The 23,375-nt window shown below is 38.3% G+C and overlaps 1 protein-coding gene across 1 annotated transcript in view; it reads left to right on the forward strand.

Moving 5' to 3' along the window:
• Positions 1-7,550: 7,550 nt before the first annotated feature.
• Positions 7,551-23,375, forward strand: part of LOC149837727 (uncharacterized) — a 48,469-nt gene continuing 32,644 nt past the window's right edge. The window contains exons 1-4 of the mRNA XM_090008110.1: positions 7,551-7,925; positions 8,121-8,262; positions 8,347-8,544; positions 8,650-9,256. Of these exons, the coding sequence (XP_089864236.1) occupies positions 7,551-7,925; positions 8,121-8,262; positions 8,347-8,544; positions 8,650-9,256 (1,322 nt within the window). The remainder of the gene's footprint in view (positions 7,926-8,120; positions 8,263-8,346; positions 8,545-8,649; positions 9,257-23,375) is intronic.

Genomic DNA, 23,375 nt, shown 5'->3' on the forward strand with positions numbered 1-23,375 from the left:
GGTTGAAAATCTCTTGATGATAGCAGAAATTAAATATCCTTTAGGGTTTGTCGGGAGGCTCATCGCAGTCGCCTTCATCTTGATGGTGATCTGAACTTTCCCCGGAAGGATCCGTCACAAACTCCTTCATCTTGAAGATGATCTAAATCTTCTTTGGCCCTGGGGGTCTAACTCGCATAATTTGTTTTCATCTTGACGACAATTGAGAGATCCCTTTTGCAGATATTTAATTGCAGCTTAGGTGATTGAGGAGACATAAAAATTGAATGGATTTTTCTGTATTACCCACGATATTTGGACTGCCTTGTTTTCTAAGAATGATCTTTAAAAATGTGTCATTGACTGCGATCAATATCGATCACTTATGACTTTACGACAACATTGAATTTCCTTTGTTGGTCATATCGAGGATTTATTGTTCATCCTTTTGGTTGGCCAATATAGAGATTTTGAACTTTGAATCCCTCTTCGCAAAAGCTTTGTTCTTTCAGAAGTAATACTGAAGGTATTCTGAGGTAATTTTTTTTTCAATAAAGATTTTGAAATCAATAAATATTTAATGACAAATTGGCAAAATGTTCTTGAAATCCTTGGTAAAAGAAATTGCTTGAGGTTTAATTGACACATCCCTGACTAAATTGAGTCCTGAAAAGACTCAGTTAAAAGATCAACTTGAAAGTTGGGTTTTGTTTTGACTTACCAGCTCGAAAGCAGGATTTGTTGATCGACCAACTCGAAAGCAGGATTTGGGTTGATCGACCAGCTCGAAAGCAGGATTTGTTGACCAACCATCTCGAAAGCAGGATTTGTTGATCGACCAGCTCGAAAGCAGGATTTAGGCTGACTGACCAGCTCGGAAGCAGGATTTGTTGACCGACCAGCTCAAAAGCAGGATTTGTTGACCGATGAGCTCGAAAGCAGAATTTGTTGATCGACCAGCTCGAAAGCAGGATCTGTTGACCGACCAGCTCAAAAGGAGGACTTGGTTGACTGACCAACTCGAAAGCAGGATTTATTGACCGACCAGCTCGAAAGCAGGATTTGTTAATCGACCAGCTCGAAAGCAGGATTTGGGTTGACCGATCAGCTCAAAAGTAGGATTTGGGTTGACTGACCAGCTCGAAAGCAGAATTTGGGTTGACCGACTAGCTCGAAAGCAGGATTTGTTGATCGACCAACTCGAAAGCAGAATTTGGGTTGACCGACCAGCTCAAAAGCAGGATTTGTTGACCGACCATCTCGAAAGTAGGATTTGTTGACTGACCAGCTCGAAAGCAGGATTTGTTGACCGACCAGCTCGAAAGCAGGATTTGTTGACCGGCCATCTCGAAAGCAGGATTTGGGTTGACCGACCAGCTCGAAAGCAGAATTTGTTGACCAACCAGCTCAAAAGCAAGATTTGTTGACCGACCAGCTCGAAAGCAGGATTTGTTGATCAACCAACTCAAAAGCAGGATTTGGGTTAACCTACCAGCTCGAAAGCAGAATTTGGGTTGACCGACCAGCTCGAAAGCAGGATTTGGGTTAACCGATCAGCTCAAAAGCAGGATTTGTTGACCGACCAGCTCGAAAGCAGGACTTGTTGACCAACCAGCTCGAAAGCAGAATTTGTTGATTGACCAGCTCAAAAGTAGGATTTGGGTTGACCGACCAGCTCGAAAGAAGGATTTGTTGACCGACCAGCTCGAAAGCAGGATTTTTTATTGAAAGATTGAATTTGATGATTGACATTGATGAAGTTGTAACCTGAAGGCTTGAAAAGTGATAGATATTGATAAAGTTGTAACATGAAGGCAGGAAAATGACTGATGTTGGTAAGATTGTAACCCTATGGCTTGAATTTGGAAATTGATTGACCCGAAGGTCGAAATTAGAAATTGGTTTATTGAGAACGACATGGGTTCAATTGAGAACGACATTGGTTCTCTGGGAACAACATGGGTTCAATAGGGATTCGGCCTAAGAACAATATTGATTCAATTGAGAACAACATTGGTTCTCTGGGAACAACATGGGGTCAATAGGGATTCAGCCTAAGAAAGACAGTTGTTCAATTAAGAACGACATGGGTTCAATAAGGATTTAGCCTAAGAACTGTCAATTCCATAGGAATTTAACCTAGGGATCACATCAGTTCAGCAGAGATTCAACCTACAAACGATTAATTCCATAGGAATTTAACCTAGGGATCGCATCGGTTCCGCAGGGGTTTGACCTACGAACTACCAATTTCATAGGGATTTAACCTAAGGATCACATCGGTTCCGCAGGGGTTCGACCTGCGAACTATCAATTCCATAGGGATTTAACCTAATGATCATAGTTTAAGAAGGAAGGGTTCAACTTGTGGGCTTTGAATGAACCAAGTGCTAAACTAAGTTTTGAAGGAAGATTCAAATCAGAATTCAAATCTTCAAGAGAAAACTAAATGAATTGGGTTTTGAAAGAAAATTTGAGTCGGAACTTGGATCTTCTAGATCAATTACTAAATTGCAAAAAAAAGTTTTAGTAGGAGTTCAAACTTTTAAAGGAAAGCTAAGCAAATCGGATTGGGGAGAAAATTCAAGTCGAAACTCTAATTTTCTTGACCGATTCTAGCCATTTGAATTGGATTTGGAAGAAAATTTGAGTCGGAACTTTAATCTTTGAAGAAAAACTAGATTCAGTGTGAAAGGAAAAGAAATTCGAGTCGGAACTCGAATCCTGAAGGAAAAGTAGATCAATTTGGAAGAAAAAGAAATTCGAGTCGGAACTCGAATCCTGAAGGAAAAATAGATCAATTTTGAAGGAAAAGAAATTTGAGTCGGAACTCGAATCCTAAATGAAAAATAGATCAATTTGGAAGGAAAAGAAATTCGAGTCGGAACTCGAATCATGAAGGAAAGGTAGATCAATTAGAAGGAAAGAAAATTTGAGTCAGAACTCGAATCCCGAAGGAAAACTAGACCAATGTGGACACTGAATTTTAAAGTGTACCAGTATGAACACCGGATTTTGAAAATGAACCAGTACAAGCATTATGTTTTGAAAAATTACCAGTACGAATACTGGGTTTTTAAAAAATTACCAGCACGAACACTGGATTTTTAAAAAATTACCAGCACGAACACTAGGTTTTTGAAAAATTACCAGCACGAACATTGGATTTTTGAAAAATTACTAGCACGAACACTGGGTTTTGAAAATTTACCAGCACGAACACTCGGTTTTTTGAAAAATTACCAGCACAAACACTGGATTTTTGAAAAATTACCAGCATGAGCTGTAAAACCCGTGAAATTTATGGAATTCTAAACGAATGAAAGTGAAGCATTTATGTGAAATAGTAAGATTTTATGCTATGCAATACAATTTTGATGACTTGAGGTTTCTAGAACGAAACCAATAACAAACTCTCAAAAGTGGTATTTCGATCTGGATCTTGGCAAGATCCGATAATTCGACCAAGTTCACGAGACCCAATGGTAAATTCAATGGTTTCGGGATAATAGCGTGAGATCCGAAACACATTTAAGGTAGGAGAGGGCAAGTTTAGAACAAACAGGAGTAAAATCCACATGAAAATGGAAGAAATCCATCAACGAGGAAAAACGTACCAATATGACATAAAAAGAATTTTCTTGCAAAAGTAAACACCAAGTGATGGTGGGGTGTAGTGGTAGTATGCACAGTTGTGTGGAGCCACAACCCGAGTTCAAAACCCCGAGGCGCCCACAAAGAAGTGAAAAGCATTATATTTTTCATGAAATCTGAAACGAAATGGATAGGGTTAAATACAATTTCATCTACACACTTGGCAACAAAAAACAACATAGCACAAGTGGTGGGGTTCGTTGCCCCTTTGGTGGAAGTCCCTGGTTCAAAACCCTCTGTGCATGATTTTTTCTTTTTGCACAAGAAAAGTGGGATTTTTACTTTGGTGGAAAAAAATAATAAAGAAAGGGAAAATCGTGGGTGAGTTAAACCCCTACTTTCTAGACCCTCTCCCACAATAAACGTGTGGGAGTTGGCCTTTTTGCTTCCTCTTTTCCAAGAAACATGGGAAATCCCCCCAAATGAGGTGGGGGTACCACTAAAGCAACCAATAAAGGGAGTTAGAGAAACTTTTGCTGAAGGTAAGGGGGCCAATTTAGGAAATGCTTACACCCACAAAAAAATGTGGGATGGGGGTTTGAGAGTTGAGAATTTGAAACTCCCCTAAGAAGGGGGGGGGGGGGGGGGGATTAAATGAGAAAGTTATGATGGGGAGCCACATGAGACTACAAATCTCTCTCTCTCTCTCTCTCTCTCTCTCTCTCTCTCTCTCTCTCTCTCTCTCTCTCTCGGTGGTGGTCGACCATAGTGCTGGACGGGTGGACCTCTGTTGTCGACGTGGTGTATCGTTTCAACGAAGGAAACGAGCTGCGGTTGTGCCATCTCGGAACTTCAAAAAGGTAAGAAGTATTTTCATTTTTATGTGAGTGATCGACGCCCTGTGGCATAAATAAGCTGCAGCACCATCGATTTGATTTGAGGAGAAAAAAAAACAAATATAAAAGTTTATAAGTTTTATGGTTTAGCTAAGAATAATAGAGATTATGAAAGTATCGATCAGAGTATGGCAGATATGCATATTTATACCATTCACCCATGAACCAGCATGCTCATGTATTTCCCAAATATGGTGGTAATGTGTAAAAAAAAATGATGAATATGCCAATATCTTTAAAAAAAAAAAAAACTAACTATGAATCTGAGGGTAATGCTGTATGTATTGGTTTATTTTCAGTTACGTATGAGTGTTGGATGTGGTTTTTACTCATGCAGGTCTTTATAAGAGTTATTTACTAGTTGTAGTCACATAAGCAACGTGACTACATCTTAAAAATGTGCAGATTTGTACATACGACCTGCACACCCACCATTTCTAAATGCCCAACAGAATACCCAAACTATGTGCATCTCATTGAAAAAAAACAATGATTATTGACTGTATGACACTTCTATTGAATCAGGAGTGGTTTGTAAATGCTCTTTACTTTATGAACTTGCATACACCAAAAACGTTGGTTATTGATTATTACTAAACCTTATTAACTAGGTGGAAGCATATGTATTGACTCAGCGTCTTAATGAACCAAGAAAATATTTTGGTAGTATGCAGTTAAACATGTGAAGGGCTATATCTGAGTCGTTAGGTTGTACACACCACTTCAAATGATAAAAAAATCAATACAGCCTATAAATAAAAAAATATATACTTTATTGCTGATATTACGTTTCTAAGCACAAGTCTGACTATAGGGTTCAGTACATCTCATATAGATGATGGAAAACGTAAGATCTAGCATATAGATGCATAAATATATTTATGCATCCAACCTCTTATGTGGGGAGTCCGCTAGGAGTATATCTTGGTCTTTACACAGGTGAAGGTCATGCCGCAACATATGCATACTTATTATTAACGAGGATCTGTCATGTGAATTCATGACAATGACGCAGCAATATATGCATATTTGCTATTAACGTAAATCTGTCATTGAATTTCCTGTCGGTACCATTGCAGCATATGCAAGTTTGCTATTGTTGCGAACCTACCGTTGAGGTCATGTAAGGCATACAACAACATATGTAGGTTTGCGATATATATGATCATGTCATTGTATTAGGGAATTAATACAAAATTGGGTTATGTGTGAGAATCAGCCATAGTACGTCGGGCTGTGAATAATTTATATATATATATATATATATATATATATATATATATATATATATATATATATATATATATATATATATATATATATATATATATATATCAATTAAATCATGCCATGTGGATGGCATAGTTCATGGGTACGAATGTGTACGCCATAGCTAAAAAAAAATGAATATTCAAATGTGGGCTCTAGGTCGAGCAGAGTTCTAAGGAATATACACAATTGGGCAATGCTTATGAGACGCCCTGAATGGTAAGATGCATAGTATGTGTTTGAACACAATTGCGGGTTCGGGATTTTGGAAATCTCCGTTGTGCGATGGCTCGCACAAGAAAGCAAACAAAAAAAGGAAATGAATGCAAAATCGAAATAAAGTTTGTGTGGTTCTGGGTATACCTGAAAGACGGTATATGCTACCGGACCACTGGTGGTGAAATAGTTTGCACATGGTTATAAAGAAAAGGTTAAATAAAAACATAAATATAAAACCTTTGAGATTCTGGGTACACCTAAAAGACAGTGTATGTTACCGGATTCTCCGGGTACACCTGAAAGATGGTTTATGTTACTAGACTCATGGTCTACCTTAGAGAGGGTAGGTGGTACAAGTTTCGTGGATATTCTTGTTTTCGTGATAGCTAGGCGTCTCACCAAGTCCCCAGTCTACGAAGTTAGGGGACCAGGACTACCAGTGTGTCCTAGGTGGTAGATCCAAGTCTTCTGCAGAAGTGTCAATGGTGCATCCTAATTCTTGTTCTAGCTGCTGGGGAGTTCTCTCTCGGTCACGGACCGTCTCCTTTTTATATCCGTACAGCTAGTCATACGGGTTATTATTTAATAGACACCCGTATGGTCTCGGTCCGCTACGAGGTCTATGCCTGTGCGTACCCATAGGGTAAGAGTAAGATAATCATTAAATGATTTAAGTTGATGGGAAATTTATTTCTGAAGAATTATGTACTGTTGATATGACCTTCATAAAACTTGTGGAATCTACAACTTATGCTAATGTGAATAAATGTACCTTTAGTTCAGTTATCTTTTGCACCGTATCATGAATTAGAAAGCATGATTATTTTCTTAGAATGATACGAATTTTCATGCTAGTTATATCTGTAGTTGTTGCACATATTTGTACATAGGACACTGAGCACCACATATAAATATAATGCTTCTTACGCAGACAGGGGAGTCTGATCCTTCTGCTTTAATTGTTTTCAGGTAACAACTAAATCGGAGCATCGGGGAGTCGTTGTGAAAATAGCCAACAGATCTCATTTATTTCAGTATTTTATGTTTGAACTCTGATTAGTAGATTTACATTTCTGTTATGAGATGTACTTAATGACATTAATGTTTTAATTAATGAATGGTATGCTTTTTGGTACTTCTCTGTTTTACTCTATAATGCACTCGACTTGTGTTTTTCGCACTTCCGCTATTTAAAAACAAAAAATTACTCCAAAATTTTTACTATAAAAAGTTGGGGCGTTACAGCTTTGGTATCAGAGCGGGACTAAATAACTTGAGATCTTGGCTCTTCTAGTGACCGCGATGACTCTGTAAGTATGTAGGAATGTTGTTTTTGTAATGTAGAGATAAAAACCATATGAGGATGTACAATCATTTCACAAACTTATAACTAAGGTTATATTAAAATTTTAATTGCTCAAATAGATGGCTTGGGCAAACCGCTGCAATGATATTATGGAAACGCTACATAACCTGGCCGAGGTAGTAGGCCAGCAAGCTACGACAATGCAATAGATGGGCAACAATCTACACCAAGTGGCCCATGAGAAGAGTACCAACGGTGGGACTATGTCCTACAAGAAATTCATGGACATGGATCCTCCTGCTTTCTCCGAAAAGACGAATCCAGAAGCCGCTGAGAGTTGGATACGAGAGATTGAACGTATTTTCCGTGTATTAGAGGTGCTCGAGGAGCGTCGAGTGGACTTTGGGACTTATCGTCTCAAGGATCATGCTGAAAAGTGGTGGAAAACTATCAGGGCAGTCAAGTTCCAGGACGGCCCAGTATCATGGACTGAATTCGTAGAAGTCTTCAATGTCACCAATTTTCCCAAGCACGAGAGGGCAAAGAAGATGCAGGAGTTCTTGGATCTGCAACAGGGCAAGATGCCCCTAGCTGATTACATTACTAAGTTCCACAGTTTGGAACGCTATTACCCAAATGTGTATACATCGGATGAGGATCGGGCAATAAAGTTTGCTCGAGGCTTGAAGACGGGCTTGAGAAACCGTCTGTATACTCGAGGGCCCAAGACCCTTGATGAAGCCATTCAGATAAAATCACTATATTCATTGCAATACAAGTCTTATTTTAAGTTATCGAAGTTAACACTTAGACTATCAAGAAACGTTGACTAGTTATCAACTATCCTTGTTATTCAGGTTGTGACTCTTCTCGACGATGACTGGAAGGAGGGGCAAAAGTCGCAAAAGAACAGAACGGGGGTTCAGAAACCCGAGTTCAAGAAGAGGTTTGGTGGAAAACGTTTCAACCATCAAACCAAGAAACCAAGGCATGACGGAGGTACCAGACCCAAGCCAGGACAAAATCAAAGGTGTCAAAAGTGCAACCGTTTTCACCCCGGACAATAGTGTTCTCGTGAGACAGGAGGTTGTCTCTACTGTGGAAAGCTAGGGCATTACATCAATGAGTGTCGGAAGAAGCAGGCCGATGATGCACGACGCGACACTGGAGGACAGCAGCACCGTGCACCGCCACCACAGCCACAGGCGGCCACACAGCGCATAGCGGGACACGTGTATGCCACCACAACTGACCAACTGGATAAGGGAGACCTTGTGCAAGGTACCGTGCTTGTTTCGGGCCAAGCTGCCCTTGTCTTATTTGATTGTGGAGCTTCACATTCCTTCATATCTATTAATTTTGCAAAACAACTTAGCAATCCCACAGAATCACTGAACCATGAATTAGTAGTATACAACCCCATAGGGCTCAATGAAATCTGTGTGAACTATATGCCAGAAGTAGAGATCATATTAGGGAATCACAGCCTACCTGCTAATTTAGTATTACTCGATATGACCGAGTATGATGTCATATTAGGCATGGACTGGCTATTTGAACACTATACCAGAATCCTCTGTAGGGAAGGGAAGGTCATCTTGTTCCAACTTAGTATGCCAGAGGTTGTATTTTGTCTAGCAATACCAGGTATTCAAAAGAGAATTGTTTCAACTCTCAAGGCCCAGAAGTACCTCCGTCAGGGAGACATGGCTTTTCTAGTTAGCATGATTGGAGGTGAAACAAAACTAACTTCACTTGAGGATTTGGAAATTGTCCGCGATTTTGCCGACGTATTTCCAGAGGAACTTCCAGGACTTCCTCCTCAGCGGGAAGTCAAGTTCGGGATAGAACTGATGCCAGGTACGAAGCCAATATCAAGAGCACCCTATCGGATGACACCAACAGAGTTGGAAGAATTAAAGAAGCAGTTGCAGGAGCTGATGAAGCATGGTTTTGTACAACCGAGCACATCTCTATGGGGAGCACCGGTCCTGTTTGTGAAAAATAAGGACGGGTCTATGAGACTATGCATAGACTATAGAATGTTGAACCAAGCAACTGTGAAGAACAAATATCCTCTACCTCGTATTGAGGACCTATTCGATCAACTGAAAAGAGCAAAAGTCTTTTCTAAGATTGATTTGAGGTCAGGTTATCACCAGTTGAGAATAAAAGATGAAGATATCCCAAAGTTAGCATTTCGAACCAGATATGGGCATTTTGAGTTTGTGGTAATGCCATTTGGACTCATGAATGCTCCAACGACATTCATGGACCTGATGAATCGGGTATTCAGGCTATACTTAGACTCCTTTGTCATCATCTTTATTGATGACATACTGATATATTCAGAAAATGCGGAGGAACACAAAGAACATTTGAAAATCATCTTAGAAACCCTCCAGACACATCAGTTATACGCCAACTTCTCGAAATGCGAATTCTGGCTTGAAGAAGTCATGTTCCTTGGACATGTGATCTCGAAAGGCGGAGTTTCAGTAGATCCTACCAAAGTTGAAGCTGTGATGAATTGGTCACAACCAAAGAATGTTAGCGAAATCCGAAGCTTCTTAGGGTTAGCTGGCTACTATAGGTGATTTATCCAATACTTCTCCCGAATCGCTATGCCAATGATCAAGCTTCTACGAAAAGGGGTAAAGTTTGAATGGAATGAGAAAAGTGAAGAAAGCTTTCAAATTCTTAAAGCTAAACTTACCACAGCTCTAATGTTAGCCTTACCATCTGGAAGCGGAGGATTCGTGGTGTACACAAACGCTTCTGGTACTGGACTGGGGTGTGTACTGATGCAGCATGGCAAGGTCATTGTCTATGCATCATGACAACTGAAGATTCATGAGAGGAATTACCCCACTCACGACCTAGAGTTGGCAGCTGGGGTTTTTGCTTTGAAGGTTTGGAGACATTATCTATATGGGGAGCAGTTCAAAGTCTTCACTGATCACAAGAGCTTGAAGTATCTGTTTTCCCAGAAAGAACTCAATATGCGACAAAGAAGGTGGCTCGAGTTCATCAAGGACTATAAATTACAATCTCGTACCATCTCGGGAAAGCAAATGTTGTTGCTGATGCCCTTAGTCGCAAGGCTGGGGAAAATCTTTCTAGCCTGGTAAGCCTTAGATGGAAGATGATTTCTGAGTTCACAGAATGGAGACCTTTCTTCGATGACCAAGGCATACTTAGGCTATCTAGTCTGACGGTACGATCAGAACTGCGAGAGCGGATCATGATTAAGCAAAAGACTCGCAGTACGGGAAGATAGAGGCATTGGCATTGCAAGAAGACACTGTTTTCCAGCGTAAAGAGGATGGAAGTATATGGTTTAAGGATCGGCTATGGGTGCCGAGCGACCCAGAGACCAGAGAATAGTTATTGGCAGAGGCACATAAGAGCAAGTACACTATTCACCCGGACAGTACCAAGATGTTTAAAGATCTACAACTCAGGTACTGGTGGAATGGAATGAAGCGTGATGTTGCGAGATACGTTGCGAAGTGCTTGACGTGTCAACAAATCAAAATTGAGCACCAAAGGCCAGAAGAAACAATGCAGTTGATGGAAATTCTTCAATGGAAATGGGAATATATCACGATGGATTTCGTGATGGGTTTACCGCGAACCTGAAAGAACCATGACTCTATTTGGGTAGTGGTTGACCGACTCACTAAGTCAGCACATTTCCTACCAATGAGGAAGAGTCAGTCACTTGAGAGCTTGACCAACCTGTATATCCAGGAGATAGTATGACTACATGGGGTGCCAATCTCGATCATATCCGACAGAGACCCTCGGTTTACCTCACGACTATGGGGGCAGTTACAAAAGGCATTGGGAACTAAGTTGAAGTTCAGCATTGCCTTTCATCCACAAACCGACGGACAGTCAGAAAGGACCATACAGACACTGGAGGACATGTTACGTGCCTGTATGCTGGATTGGAAAGGCGAATGGGACACTCACGTGGTACTAGCAGAATTCGTTTACAATAATAGCTACCTTGCGAGTATTGGCATGGCGCCCTTCAAAGCATTGTATGGGCGGCCTTGTAGGTCACCAGTATATTGGGATGAAGTTGGCGAAAGAACAATTGAGTCGCCAATGGTACTTCAACATTACACTGAACAAATACATAAGATATAAGATCGACTTAAGGCAGCACAGAGTTGACAGAAAAGTTATGCGGATCAGCGACGCAGAGAGCTTAGTTTTGAAGTGGGAGATGCAGTGTTTGTCAAGGTATCGCCGACCAAGAGCGTTTTCAGATTCGAAAAGAAGGGGAAGTTGAGTCCTAGATACATCGGACCTTTCCCGATATTAGAGCGGATCGGCGAAACTGCTTATCGAGTTGAGCTACCATCTCAACTTGCCAAGATTCTTAATGTATTTCATGTATCGATGTTAAGAAAATACATTCAAGATCCGTCACACGTGATTCAGTTTGAGGACATCAGTGTGCAAGAGGATCTGACCATAGAAGAGAGACCGGTTGAAATTGTAGATCGCAGTGAGCGGGTGATGCGAAACAAGATCATTCCATTAGCCAAAGTGAGATGGAGACATCATGGCTTAGAAGAATGCACGTGGGAACCGAAAGCAGTAATGAAGGACAAGTACCCTCAATTGTTTGATTGATATATATTACAAATTTTGCAGACAAAATTTTGTTTTTAGAGGGGAAGGATGTAAAACCCGTGAAATTTATGGAAATCTAAACGAATGAAAGTGAAGCATTTATGTGAAATAGTAAGATTTTATGCTATGCAATACCATTTTGATGACTTGAGGTTTCTAGAACGAAACCGATAACAAACTCTCAAAAGTGGTATTTGGATCCGGATCTTGGCAAGATCCGATAATCCGACCCAGTTCACGGGACCCAATGGTAAATTCAATGGTTTCGGGATAATAGCGTGAGATCCGAAACACATTTAAGGTAAGAGAGGGCAAGTTTAGAACAAACAAGAGCAAAATCCACGTGAAAACGAAAGAAATCCATCAACGAGGGAAAATGTCCCAATATGACATAAAAAGAATTTTCTTGCAAAAGTAAACACCAAGTTATGGATGGGTGTAGTGGTTGGACACACGGTTGTGTGGAGCCACAACTCGAGTTCAAAACCTTGGGGAACCCACAAAGAAGTGAAAAGCATTATATTTTTCATGAAATCCAGAACGAAATGGATAGGGTTAAATACAATTTCATCCACAGACTTGGCAACGAAAAACAACATAGCACAAGTGGTGGGGTTCGTAGCCCCTTTGGTGGTAGTCTCTGGTTCAAAACCCCCTGTGCATGATTTTTTCTTTTTGCACAAGAAAAGTGGGATTTTTACTTTGGTGGAAAAAAAAATAATAAAGAAAGGAAAAATTGTGGGTGAGTTAAACCCCTACTTTCTAGACCCTCTCCCACAATAAACGTGTGGGAGTTGGCCATTTTGCTTCCTCTTTTCCAAGAAACATGGGAAATCCCCCCAAATGCGGTGGAGGTACCACTAAAGCAACCAATAAAGGTAGTTAGAGAAACTTTTGCTGAAGGTAAGGGGGGAAATTTAGGAAATGCTTACACCCACCAAAAAACGTGGGATGGGGGTTTGAGAGTTGAGAATTTGAAACTCCCACTAAGAAAGTGGGGGGAATTAAATGAGAAAGTTATGATGGGGAGCCACACGATTCTACCCATCTCTCTCTCTCTCTCTCTCGGTGGTGGTCGACCATAGTGCTGGACGGGTGGACCTCCGTTGCCGACGTGGTGTGCCGTTTCAACGAAGGAAACAAGGTGCGGTTGTGCCATCTCAGAACTTCAAAAAGGTAAGAAGTATTTTCACTTTCATGTGAGTGATCGACGCCCTGTGGCATGAATAAGCTGCAGCACTGCAGCACCATCGATTTGATATAAGGAGAAAAAAAAAACAAATATAAAAGTTTATAAGTTTTATGGTTTAGCTAAGAATAATAGAGATTATGAAAGTATCAATCAGAATATGGCAAATATGCATATTTATACTATTCACCCATGAACCGGCGTGCTCATGCATTTCCCAAATCTGGTGGTAATGTGTAAAAAAAAATGATGAATATGCCAATATCTTAAAAAAAAAAACTAACTATGAATCTGAGGGTAATGTTGTATGTATTGGTTTATTTGCAGTTACGTATGAGTGTTGGATGTGGTTTTTACTCATGCTGGTCTTTATAAGAGTTATTTACTAGTTGTAGTCACATAAGCAACGTGACTACATCTTACAAATGTGCAGATTTGTACATACGACCTGCACACCCACCATTTCTAAATGCCCAAAAGAATACCCAAACTATGTGCATCTCATTGAAAAAAACAGTGATTATTGACGGTATGACACTTCTATTGAATCAGGAGTGGTTTATAATTGCTGTTTGCTTTTTGAATTTGCATACACCAAAAACGTTGGTTATTGATTATTACTAAACCTTATTAACTAGGTGGAAGCATATGTATTGACTCAGCGTCTTAATGAACCAACAAGATATTTTGCTAGTATGCAGTTAAACATGTGAAGGGCTATATCTGAGTCGTTAGGTTGTACACACCACTTCAAATGATAAAAAAATCAATACAGCCTATAAAAAAAAAATACTTTATTGCTGATATTGCGTTTCTAAGCACAAGTCCGACTATAGGGTTGAGTACATCTCATATAGATGATGGAAAACGTAAGATCCAACATATAGATGCATAAATATATTTATGCATCCAACCTCTTATGTGTGAAGTCCGCTAAGAGTATATCTTGGTCTTTACACAGGTGAAGGTCATGCCGCAGCATATGCATACTTATTATTAACGCGGATCTGTCATGTGAATTCATGACAATGACGCAGCAATATATGCATATTTGCTATTAATGTAAATCTGTCATTGAATTTCATGTCGGTACCATTGCAGCATATGCAAGTTTGCTATTGTTACGAACCTACCGTTGAGGTCATGTAAGGCATACAACAACATATGTAGGTTTGCGATATGTATGATCATGTCATTGTATTGGGGGATTAATACAAAATTGGGTTATGTGTGAGAATCAGCCATAGTACGTCGGGCTGTGAATAATATATATATATATATATATATATATATATATATATATATATATATATATATATATATATATATATATATATATATATATATATATATATATATATATATATATATATATATATATATATATATATATATATATATATCAATTAAACCATGCCGTGTGGATGGCATAGTTTGTGGGTACGAATGTGTACGCCATAGCTAAAAAAAATGAATATTCAAATGTGGGCACTAGGTCGAGCCGAGTTCTGAGGAATATACACAATTGGGCAATGCTTATGAGACGCCCTAAATAGTCAGATGCATAGTATGTGTTTGAACACAGTTGCGGGTTTGGGATTTTGGAAATCCCCGTGGTGCAATGGCTCGCACAAGAAAACAAACAAAAAAAGGAAATGAATGCAAAATCGAAAAAAAATTCGTGGTTCGGAGTATACCTGAAAGATGGTATATGCTACCGGACCACTGGTGGTGCAATAGCTCGCACATGGTTATAAAGAAAAGGTAAAATAAAAACATAAATATAAAACCTTCGAGATTCTGGGTACACCTAAAAGACAGTGTATGTTACCGGATTCTCCGGGCTCTGGGTACACCTGAAAGATGGTGTATGTTACTGGACCCATGGTCTACCTTAGAGAGGGTAGGTGGTACAAGCTTCGTGGACATTCTTGTTTTCGTGAGAGCTAGGCGTCTCACTAGGTCCGCAGTCCATGAAGTTTGGGGACCAGGACTACCAGTGTGTCCTAGGTGGTAGATCCAAGTCTTCTGCAGAAGTGTCAAGGGTGCATCTTAATTCTTGTTCTAGCCGCTGGGGAGTTCTCTCTCGGTCACGGACCGTCCCCTTTTTATATCCGTACGGCTAGTCATACGGGTTATTATTTAATAGACACCCGTATGGTCGCGGTCCGCTACGAGGTCTATGCCTGTGCGTACCCATAGGGTAAGAGTAAGATAATCATTAAATGATTTAAGTTGATGGGAAATTTATTTCTGAAGAATTATGTACTGTTGATATGACCTTCATAAAACTTGTGGAATCTACAACTTATGCTAATGTGAATAAATGTACCTTTAGTTCAGTTATCTTTTGCACCGTATCATGAATTAGAAAGCATGATTATTTTCTTAGAATGATACAAATTTTCATACTAGTTATATCTGTAGTTGTTGCACATATTTATACACAGGACACTGAGCACCACATATAAATATAATGCTTCTTACGCAAACAGGGGAGTCTGATCCTTCTGCTTTAATTGTTTTCAGGTAACAACTAAATCGGAGCATCGGGGAGTCGTGAAAATAGCCAAGAGATCTCATTTATTTCAGTATTTTATGTTTGAACTCTGATTAGTAGATTTACATTTCTGTTATGAGATGTACTTAATGACATTAATGTTTTAATTAATGAATGGTATGCTTTTTGGTACTTCTCTGTTTTACTCTATAATGCACCCGACTTGTGTTTTTCGCAATTCCGCTATTTAAAAAAAAAATTACTCCAAAATTTTTACTATAAAAAGTTGGGGCGTTACACGAACACTAGGTTTTTGAAAAATTACCAGCACGAACACTAAATTTTTGAAAAATTACCAATTGATTTTGATTGAAGATTTTCAGTCTTCACCCTCACGATGACTTGGACAACTGTCGGGGTCTCAGAATTTATCCCTTATCCTGAATGGGTAGTTCAGGTTTATCCCTTAACCTGATGGGGAAGATTGATGCAAATGCAAATTGATGCAGATGAATGTGAATGAATGCATGCAAATGCAAATTAATGCAAATGTTGTAAATGCGTGCACATGCATGCAAAATGAGAGATTTGTGTGATCCTACCTACATACAAGACGTTTTGAAGACAATTTTCAAAATAATGCCTCAGTGTAACTGGGAAAGAAGAATTTGACTATTATTGAAGAAAATATATTGAGGAATTACAAAGGATGGAATAGAGGATTTACGTATAAAAAAATTTCAAATGTTGAGCATTGATGGGATCTGGTAATTCCACTCCATCGGCATTGATGAGCCGATATGAATTGCAGGGTAATGCCTCTTTGACAACATAGGGACCTTCCCAATTTGGTGACCACTTTCCACCTAGGAGGTGCTTGAGATAAGCCATTGATCTGAGCACTAGCTCGTTGACTCAAAATTTCCTTTCAATGACGGATTTTGCATATTGCCTGGCTATTCTTTGACGACACGATTGAGTGTGCTCTGCTCCTCTGAGTCTTCTTTCATCTAGCAAATCAAGTTGTTGATCATGCATAGATTTTAGGTACATTTTACATAAAAACATGCATAATTTCATATTAAAATCAATTAAAAAAACCATCTATATGCTAGGATAGAGCATTTTAATAAAAAAATAAAAAATAGAGAAAATAAAGAAAATTAGTTTTATTTTACAATTTAGTATACATTTTTATATTGTTACTAAAATAGTGTTAGTTTTCTTTATAGAAAAAAAGAAAAAATTAAATATACATATAAATAGTTATAAAAATTAGAGTAGTTATATTTTTTTAGTCAAAGGAGTTTTTTTGTAAATAGTTTTTTATGTAGTGTTTTTTTTAAATTTTTGAAAAATAATAACAAACCGGTTGTAAACAACCCAAATTTTCACTCACCTCCCTGACATCTCCATCAATCAGTTCAGCTCTCCGGAATCAATGAAGGGCAAAATGGTCATTTTCTGAGATTGGACCTTGCAGAAAGTCCAAAATTTCATTCTCAAATCTCAAAATTTCTATATTTAGGTTCAGAAACATCTTTAAACTGCAAATTTTCAAAATCCTACTCTCGACAAGAAGCTAGAACTTTCAAGCCCTAATTCAGAGGGGCATTTCAGGAAACATGTCTTTGCATAGCATTGCATGAGCATTTCATATCACTGCACAGCATGTCATTTCGAGATCCAGAACTCCTGATCTTCAAAAGTCTCAATCCAGATTCGAGTTTTAAACTTTTCAAAATTGATTTTAAAACCCTAGATTTTCAAAATTACCAATTCTTCCTATTTTACCCCCAGGGCTTCGAATTATAAAAGATTTCTCAAGAAAATGATCTGGATAATTTTGATATTGATTTTCAAAATTTCGTCAGTTGGAAAGAGGGGGACACAATTTTAAATTCAGAAGACCTTATTTCAAACTTTTACAAAAAGGGCTTCGAATTTCTCTGCATCTTTCTATATTTTGCCCTGAAGGACCATTTCTTCTAAGTTTTGAAATCAAGCCAAATTTTGCTTTGTATTTTCTAAACTGACCCACTATTATGAAAATTCCAAAAAAATTTACTTTGCTTTTATTTTAAATAAAATGACGTGGGGCCCACCTCGAGGTGGTGTCACACTCAAATTCGCAAATAGTTCTCTTATTTTCAAAATAGTGCCCATCTGGAGGTGGCACCGATTTACAAAACTCTTTCATTTAATTTAATTTTTAATAAAATAATTAGTGGGCCCACGTTGGTGGCGCCCCACTAAAGCTCCTTGCCAAGAAAAACAAACTTTTCTTTTACCTCAAAAAGTTTTCAAATCCAGTTGAGGTGGCACCACCTTAAAAAAAGGGGGAAAAGAAAAGGGAAAAACAAAATCCGTTTTTTTTTAAATCATTTTTTTACTTTTCAGCCCCAAATGGAGCCACCGTGAAACCCTACCCAAAAACTTTTATTTTTACCTAAGTTTTCAAAAATTTTCTAGAGAAAGGGAGCTGCCCCGCTCTCAAAACGGCGGACATTTCAAAAATTTTCAAAAACTCGTTTTAAAAGGTTATCAAAATTGGCTGAAGAGGAAAAAAAGCCGGGGGATTTGGGGAAAAAGATAGGAGGCCGATTATTAAAAGGGCTATTAGGGCCCAACATGAGAAGGGGGATCTGCGTTTTTTTTTCTTTTGCTGGACACCATCTCCCTATCCCTCGAATCCCCCCTGCCTCTCCTCTTCTTTTCCAGTTCTCATCCCTTCCCCTGGAACCTTTTTCTCTCCAGTGCCCTTCAGCAAATCATTCAAGGATAGTCCGAGAAAGGGAGACCCTCTGCGCCCCCTGAAGACTCGATCCACCCCTGAAGGAAGCATCCTCCTCAGCCTTTGTCAAACTCAGGTGAAGATCCTTTATATCCCCCTCTTTCCTTTTCTTAAATCGTCGTTTTCTATTCATTGGTGCATCATACGTAACATTGGTCTGCAAATAACATCACCAATTTATGTTTTGCCATAGAAATTTAACCCCCTACTGGGTTACACCTTTTCCTTTGATGGTTTTTCATATTTCGGGTTTTCTGCATCCTGTTTATGAAGGTTGCTAAATAGATTGTTAGGATTCTGGCAGCATGAGTGGGCTCATATAGGTTTAGATATGCCCACAATAGCCATGATCAGAGATGTGGCATTTATGGGTTACTTCTTATTAAGAAGTCCAGAAGATGAAATGGAAGGAAAAATCAAATTAACCTCTGTAATCCTGTGAGGAAAATAACTTCAGTTTTTTTTTTTTTCTTCTAAGTAACAATGTTGAAAGCTACTTCATAGGAGAGCATAAGTAACTGATTTGACTTGACAGCATCCGATTGGCTCTTAGCTTCGAAGGGTGTTACACCATAGAGGAACTCGTGGCAAAGCATGGCCAAACACTAGTTTATCGTCAGTGTCATTACGTTCCTTGTTTTCCACAAATTCTAGTGTCAGATAGTCCAGAGCCACACACGTGGTTTGCCTTTTTATTCCTGAGTATACAGACCATCCTAAATCAGCGATTTTTGAGTTAGTCTTGTTCGGTAAGGCATAGTTAACATCACGCAGTCCACTTGGATATGCAAAACCAGTTTCAAAATATCATGTTCTTGCACTTAATACCTTGCAGACAAACATGACCATAGTCGGTGTTTTCAATCATCTTGTATCTGTTTTCATCTGTGTTTTTTTTTTCTTTTTGTTGTTAAGGATAATAGCATTGAATAATTTTCGTGTTATCAAATTCCTATTAATCTGTGTTCACACATTGGCAAAATTAAGTATGCTGGCTTATCCCGACTCAATGTTCTGATGGTTTCTTCTCAAGTCTGAAGTTTTTTTTTTCTTTTACCCTTCTTTTACATGACTCATCTTTTCTTGATTCTGTAGAGATTTCTATGATATTCGTTAGCTACACAAAGATACCCCTTTTATGCATTTACCCAGGCTTTGAAACTTAAGGAAAATCAACTTTCACAAGCTGGCAGCAACCCGTTTCTTCCTCTTACACCTTCACGGCTGGCACTTAGATGCTAACAGTGTAGTGCTTCTCCCCTGTACACTCTGCTATTGCCTTCAATTATACCTAAGTACTTTACATTAAGCACATCACTATTGCGTGTATCTATGTCATTGTGTATAGCACCATTATAGTAAATTGATGCATAGCTCCTGCATATTATATCTGTACACTATGTGTCTCACTGTGTTATAACTGCAGATTCAGTAGTTTTTTTTTTTTTACTTCTGATTATTGCAGCAGCCATCTATGGTGTTTTGCAAAACTCTATAACAGTTTGTTGATAAACTTAGCAGATTTCAATTGTGCATGATGTGATCTAGTTCAGGTAAGACTGATTTATGGGCTTATGCTATAGGAGTTTATTTTTCATGGCAGGCCATTTAGTATATATATAGGTCGTCAGTTTGATCCCTGTGCATTCCATTTTTTAGTTTATCGATGAATTAAGAGCCGTTTTGATCTTTACGTTATCCTGCTGTAATTGCTTTATGGCTAAGTAGGCTATGTTAAGACACTATATCCTGAAATCAGCCTTTGGATTGTCTGTTGTAGAATATCTGATGTTTCCTCAATTTGCTGAATGTGAGCATGGTCATGTCATCACGTGGATGTCTAGTATATCTTAGCATACTAATGATTATTTCTGCATGATATAGAATACTCTTATACAGTCATTGATGCATCCCCATGCTTTTATTCGCATGTTCAAGATATCTCTCATAATCTTTTCATGTCATATTAGTCTAGATATTCATAACATATCCTGTATTTCTCACCATATCAGTAAGCTTACCATACATGTTCATCAGCACTTTTTTGGTAATTTAGGGATTATATTAAAAGGTGCATCGTATATATATATATATATATATATATATATATATATATATATATATATATATATATATATATATATATTTATACATTTTCATTATTCAGCTTAAGTCTATGTTCTTACTGCTTATCATGTACATTCTGTACTTAGCATATGTCATAAACATTTTCATTTTGTACGAATATCATATACATTTTCTTGTTAATATAAGTTTTATATTTAGGTATATTGTATATGTAATATCCCTCATACATGGTGTCCAGGCATTTTTCATAAGCATTCCATATATGCTTCCAGTATTATAGTTTCATGGACATTTCCCTTGTAATCTGTATATAATTGTCGGTGCATTGACATTAATATGAGATTCTTGATCTCTTTTGCATTATTCCTTGGTGCTAACTCACTTTGCAGGAAAAGTCCGGGAGATGCCGAGTCCTTTTGAATTTTTTTTTTATTTCATTTTACGTCGGAATTGTAATAATCAGATCTAAATTTGGAATAATATTTACTTTCACAACTTAGATTAGGATGCATAACATGTAGTTTGATTTTGTAATATCCTGATTATGCAACTCATGCATTTTATTTCAAAATCACTGTGGATGTACACGAATGGCACATGCACCAACTCTTAGAGAGTTGATGAACTTGGTGGAGTCCATATTTACGGCCCTAGTCAGAATATGGACGATACCCAGATTCATCATCTTTCTACTAGTCACACAGAGCCTACACTCTTAGGCTATCTTCCAAATTGCACATCATATTTCCAATTTTCAAAATATTGTGAATTAACTCAATTAAACTTTAAGCATGTTCATGGCCACAGTCAGAATATGTGAAGGATTTATTTTGACTTAATACACATTTCCCAACACATTTCTCAGAAAATCTTTTCAAAATGCATTCACTCATTCAAATCATCTGCATTATGGTATCATTTGCTTTTCTCATGATTTTCTTAAGAAAATTTCATTCTCTGGAAATCAATTCCTCATGAAACTCTGAAAATTTTCGAAGTTGGATTTCTCAAGTAAAGTTTTCCCGTGATTTTCCCTGGAAAATGTTATCTTCCTAAAATTCATTTTTTAAAAGAAATTTCTCATCTTTCTCAAGAATTAAAATCGATTTTCAAGTGTTTCAATGCTAAGATTCTCGGGATTTCAGTTTCCCAAGTTTTGATTTTTCTTCCCCAAAGAGTTTTCCAATGAATTTCAATCATTTTCCAAAAAAAGTTTTCAAAGTTGGAATTTTCCCTGACGAGCATTTTCCCTTCAATTGTTTACCCTTTTCTCAAGAATTCTTTCTATCTTCCCAGGATTTTCATCTATTCATGATTTTCCCACACCTTTGTGAACTTTCTCGTGATTTCAAAACCCTTTCATCTGAGTTTCCTGAGAAATTGATTTCCATCTTTTTCCTGAGAAATGCTTTTCAACTCCACATGTTTTCTAAGCATACATCATGTTTTTTCAACTTACATTTTACAAAATCTCATAGTGCATGCCTGAATTCTCTGTGCATCTAGGATAGAACACAATTTTGATGATTTAACTAAGTCAAGCACATTTTTGGTCCTTGGTTCGATTACCCCTGTTAAAGGCGGTAGGAACGGTCGAACCTCGTACCGACAGGTCGAGCCCCATCCCATGGATTTTCCTGCTATTTTCAAAACGAAGGCAAGTATTTCAAAACAATTTCCAAAATCCGGTCAAGTTTGACTTGCGAAAACGTTTTCCTCTCTCTTCCGCAAGGGAAGGGAAGACGAAAAAAAATTTGCGACGATAACAGGTTTGGCGACCGAGATGGGACCTGTCCTTGTCTGATCACATAGGTGCTTGACTTAGTTCAATTATCGAAACTATGTTCACAAAATGTCAGCTCTTTTACTTTTGATATCATGCAAACCTAAGAGCCTAGATTCTGACCTAGCTAACATTGATTGCATATAGCTTAGGCATGGTTTGGTAGGACCAGATTGAGGAGAAATTTTCATGCTCACATAGACTTAGGTCTAAATACAACTCTCCTCAATTTAGGATCTGAATGCAAACAATGTATGCTTCTTCAAAGATTGTCAAAAAGCTATATCACTAGGATTTGGAGCCATCTATTTCTTGCATGTGATCATTTTTTCAAACCTCCCTTATCTACTTTTACCCGGTCTTCACGTTGCTGGGCTCTCTTCCAGAACCCTAGTTCGAAACAGAGCCTCACAACTGGGCCACTTATTTGGGTTAACACCCCCCTACCATGTACCGCAGGCCACAATCCGAAGTATATCGGTAGGCGCTCAAGGATGTTGAAAAACCTTACCTTAGAACCAGAGTTGAAATTATATGCCACGTACTTCGAATCTCAACTCGAGTATATCAGCATAACTGGATTGGATAAAGATGATCTAAACCTAGAGTTAGGATTAAGGGACCTACAGTTGTTTTCAAAATGATGCATTTAGAGTCAGCCTTTTAGGGAGTGTTGTATACGCATAAATGTTTGTGCAGGATGTGATTGTTTGTACGTTACCTTTATTCCTCTTACATTTTTCCCAAAAAATATTTTTTTCAAATATTCATATTTTTCACCTTTTCCTTTATTTTCTCAAACCCTGGATGACTTTTCAAAATATCCTATTTCTTTCAAAACTCCAGGTGATTTTCCATTCAACTGATCTACTAGATCTTGAATTTCCAGCTGCATTTTATATCCTGCATGCAAATTTTTCAAAATTTCCTATATTTTCCTAAGTCTCGTTCCGAGTCTTTCTTTGTTTTCAGCTCGATGGCATCCAGTCAAGTCGATCCTATCTTTTCTGAAGGTCACATCTCCTACGAGGTGCGACAAGGTCGTCCTGAACATCGAGCCCTTAGCACCGTAACTTTCATTCCCCGATGGTATTATTCATGGCTCAAA

Source organism: Nuphar pumila, chromosome 5 (genome assembly GCF_984573655.1).
Source record: "Nuphar pumila chromosome 5, dmNupPumi1.hap1.1, whole genome shotgun sequence".
Classification (NCBI taxonomy): domain Eukaryota; kingdom Viridiplantae; phylum Streptophyta; class Magnoliopsida; order Nymphaeales; family Nymphaeaceae; genus Nuphar; species Nuphar pumila.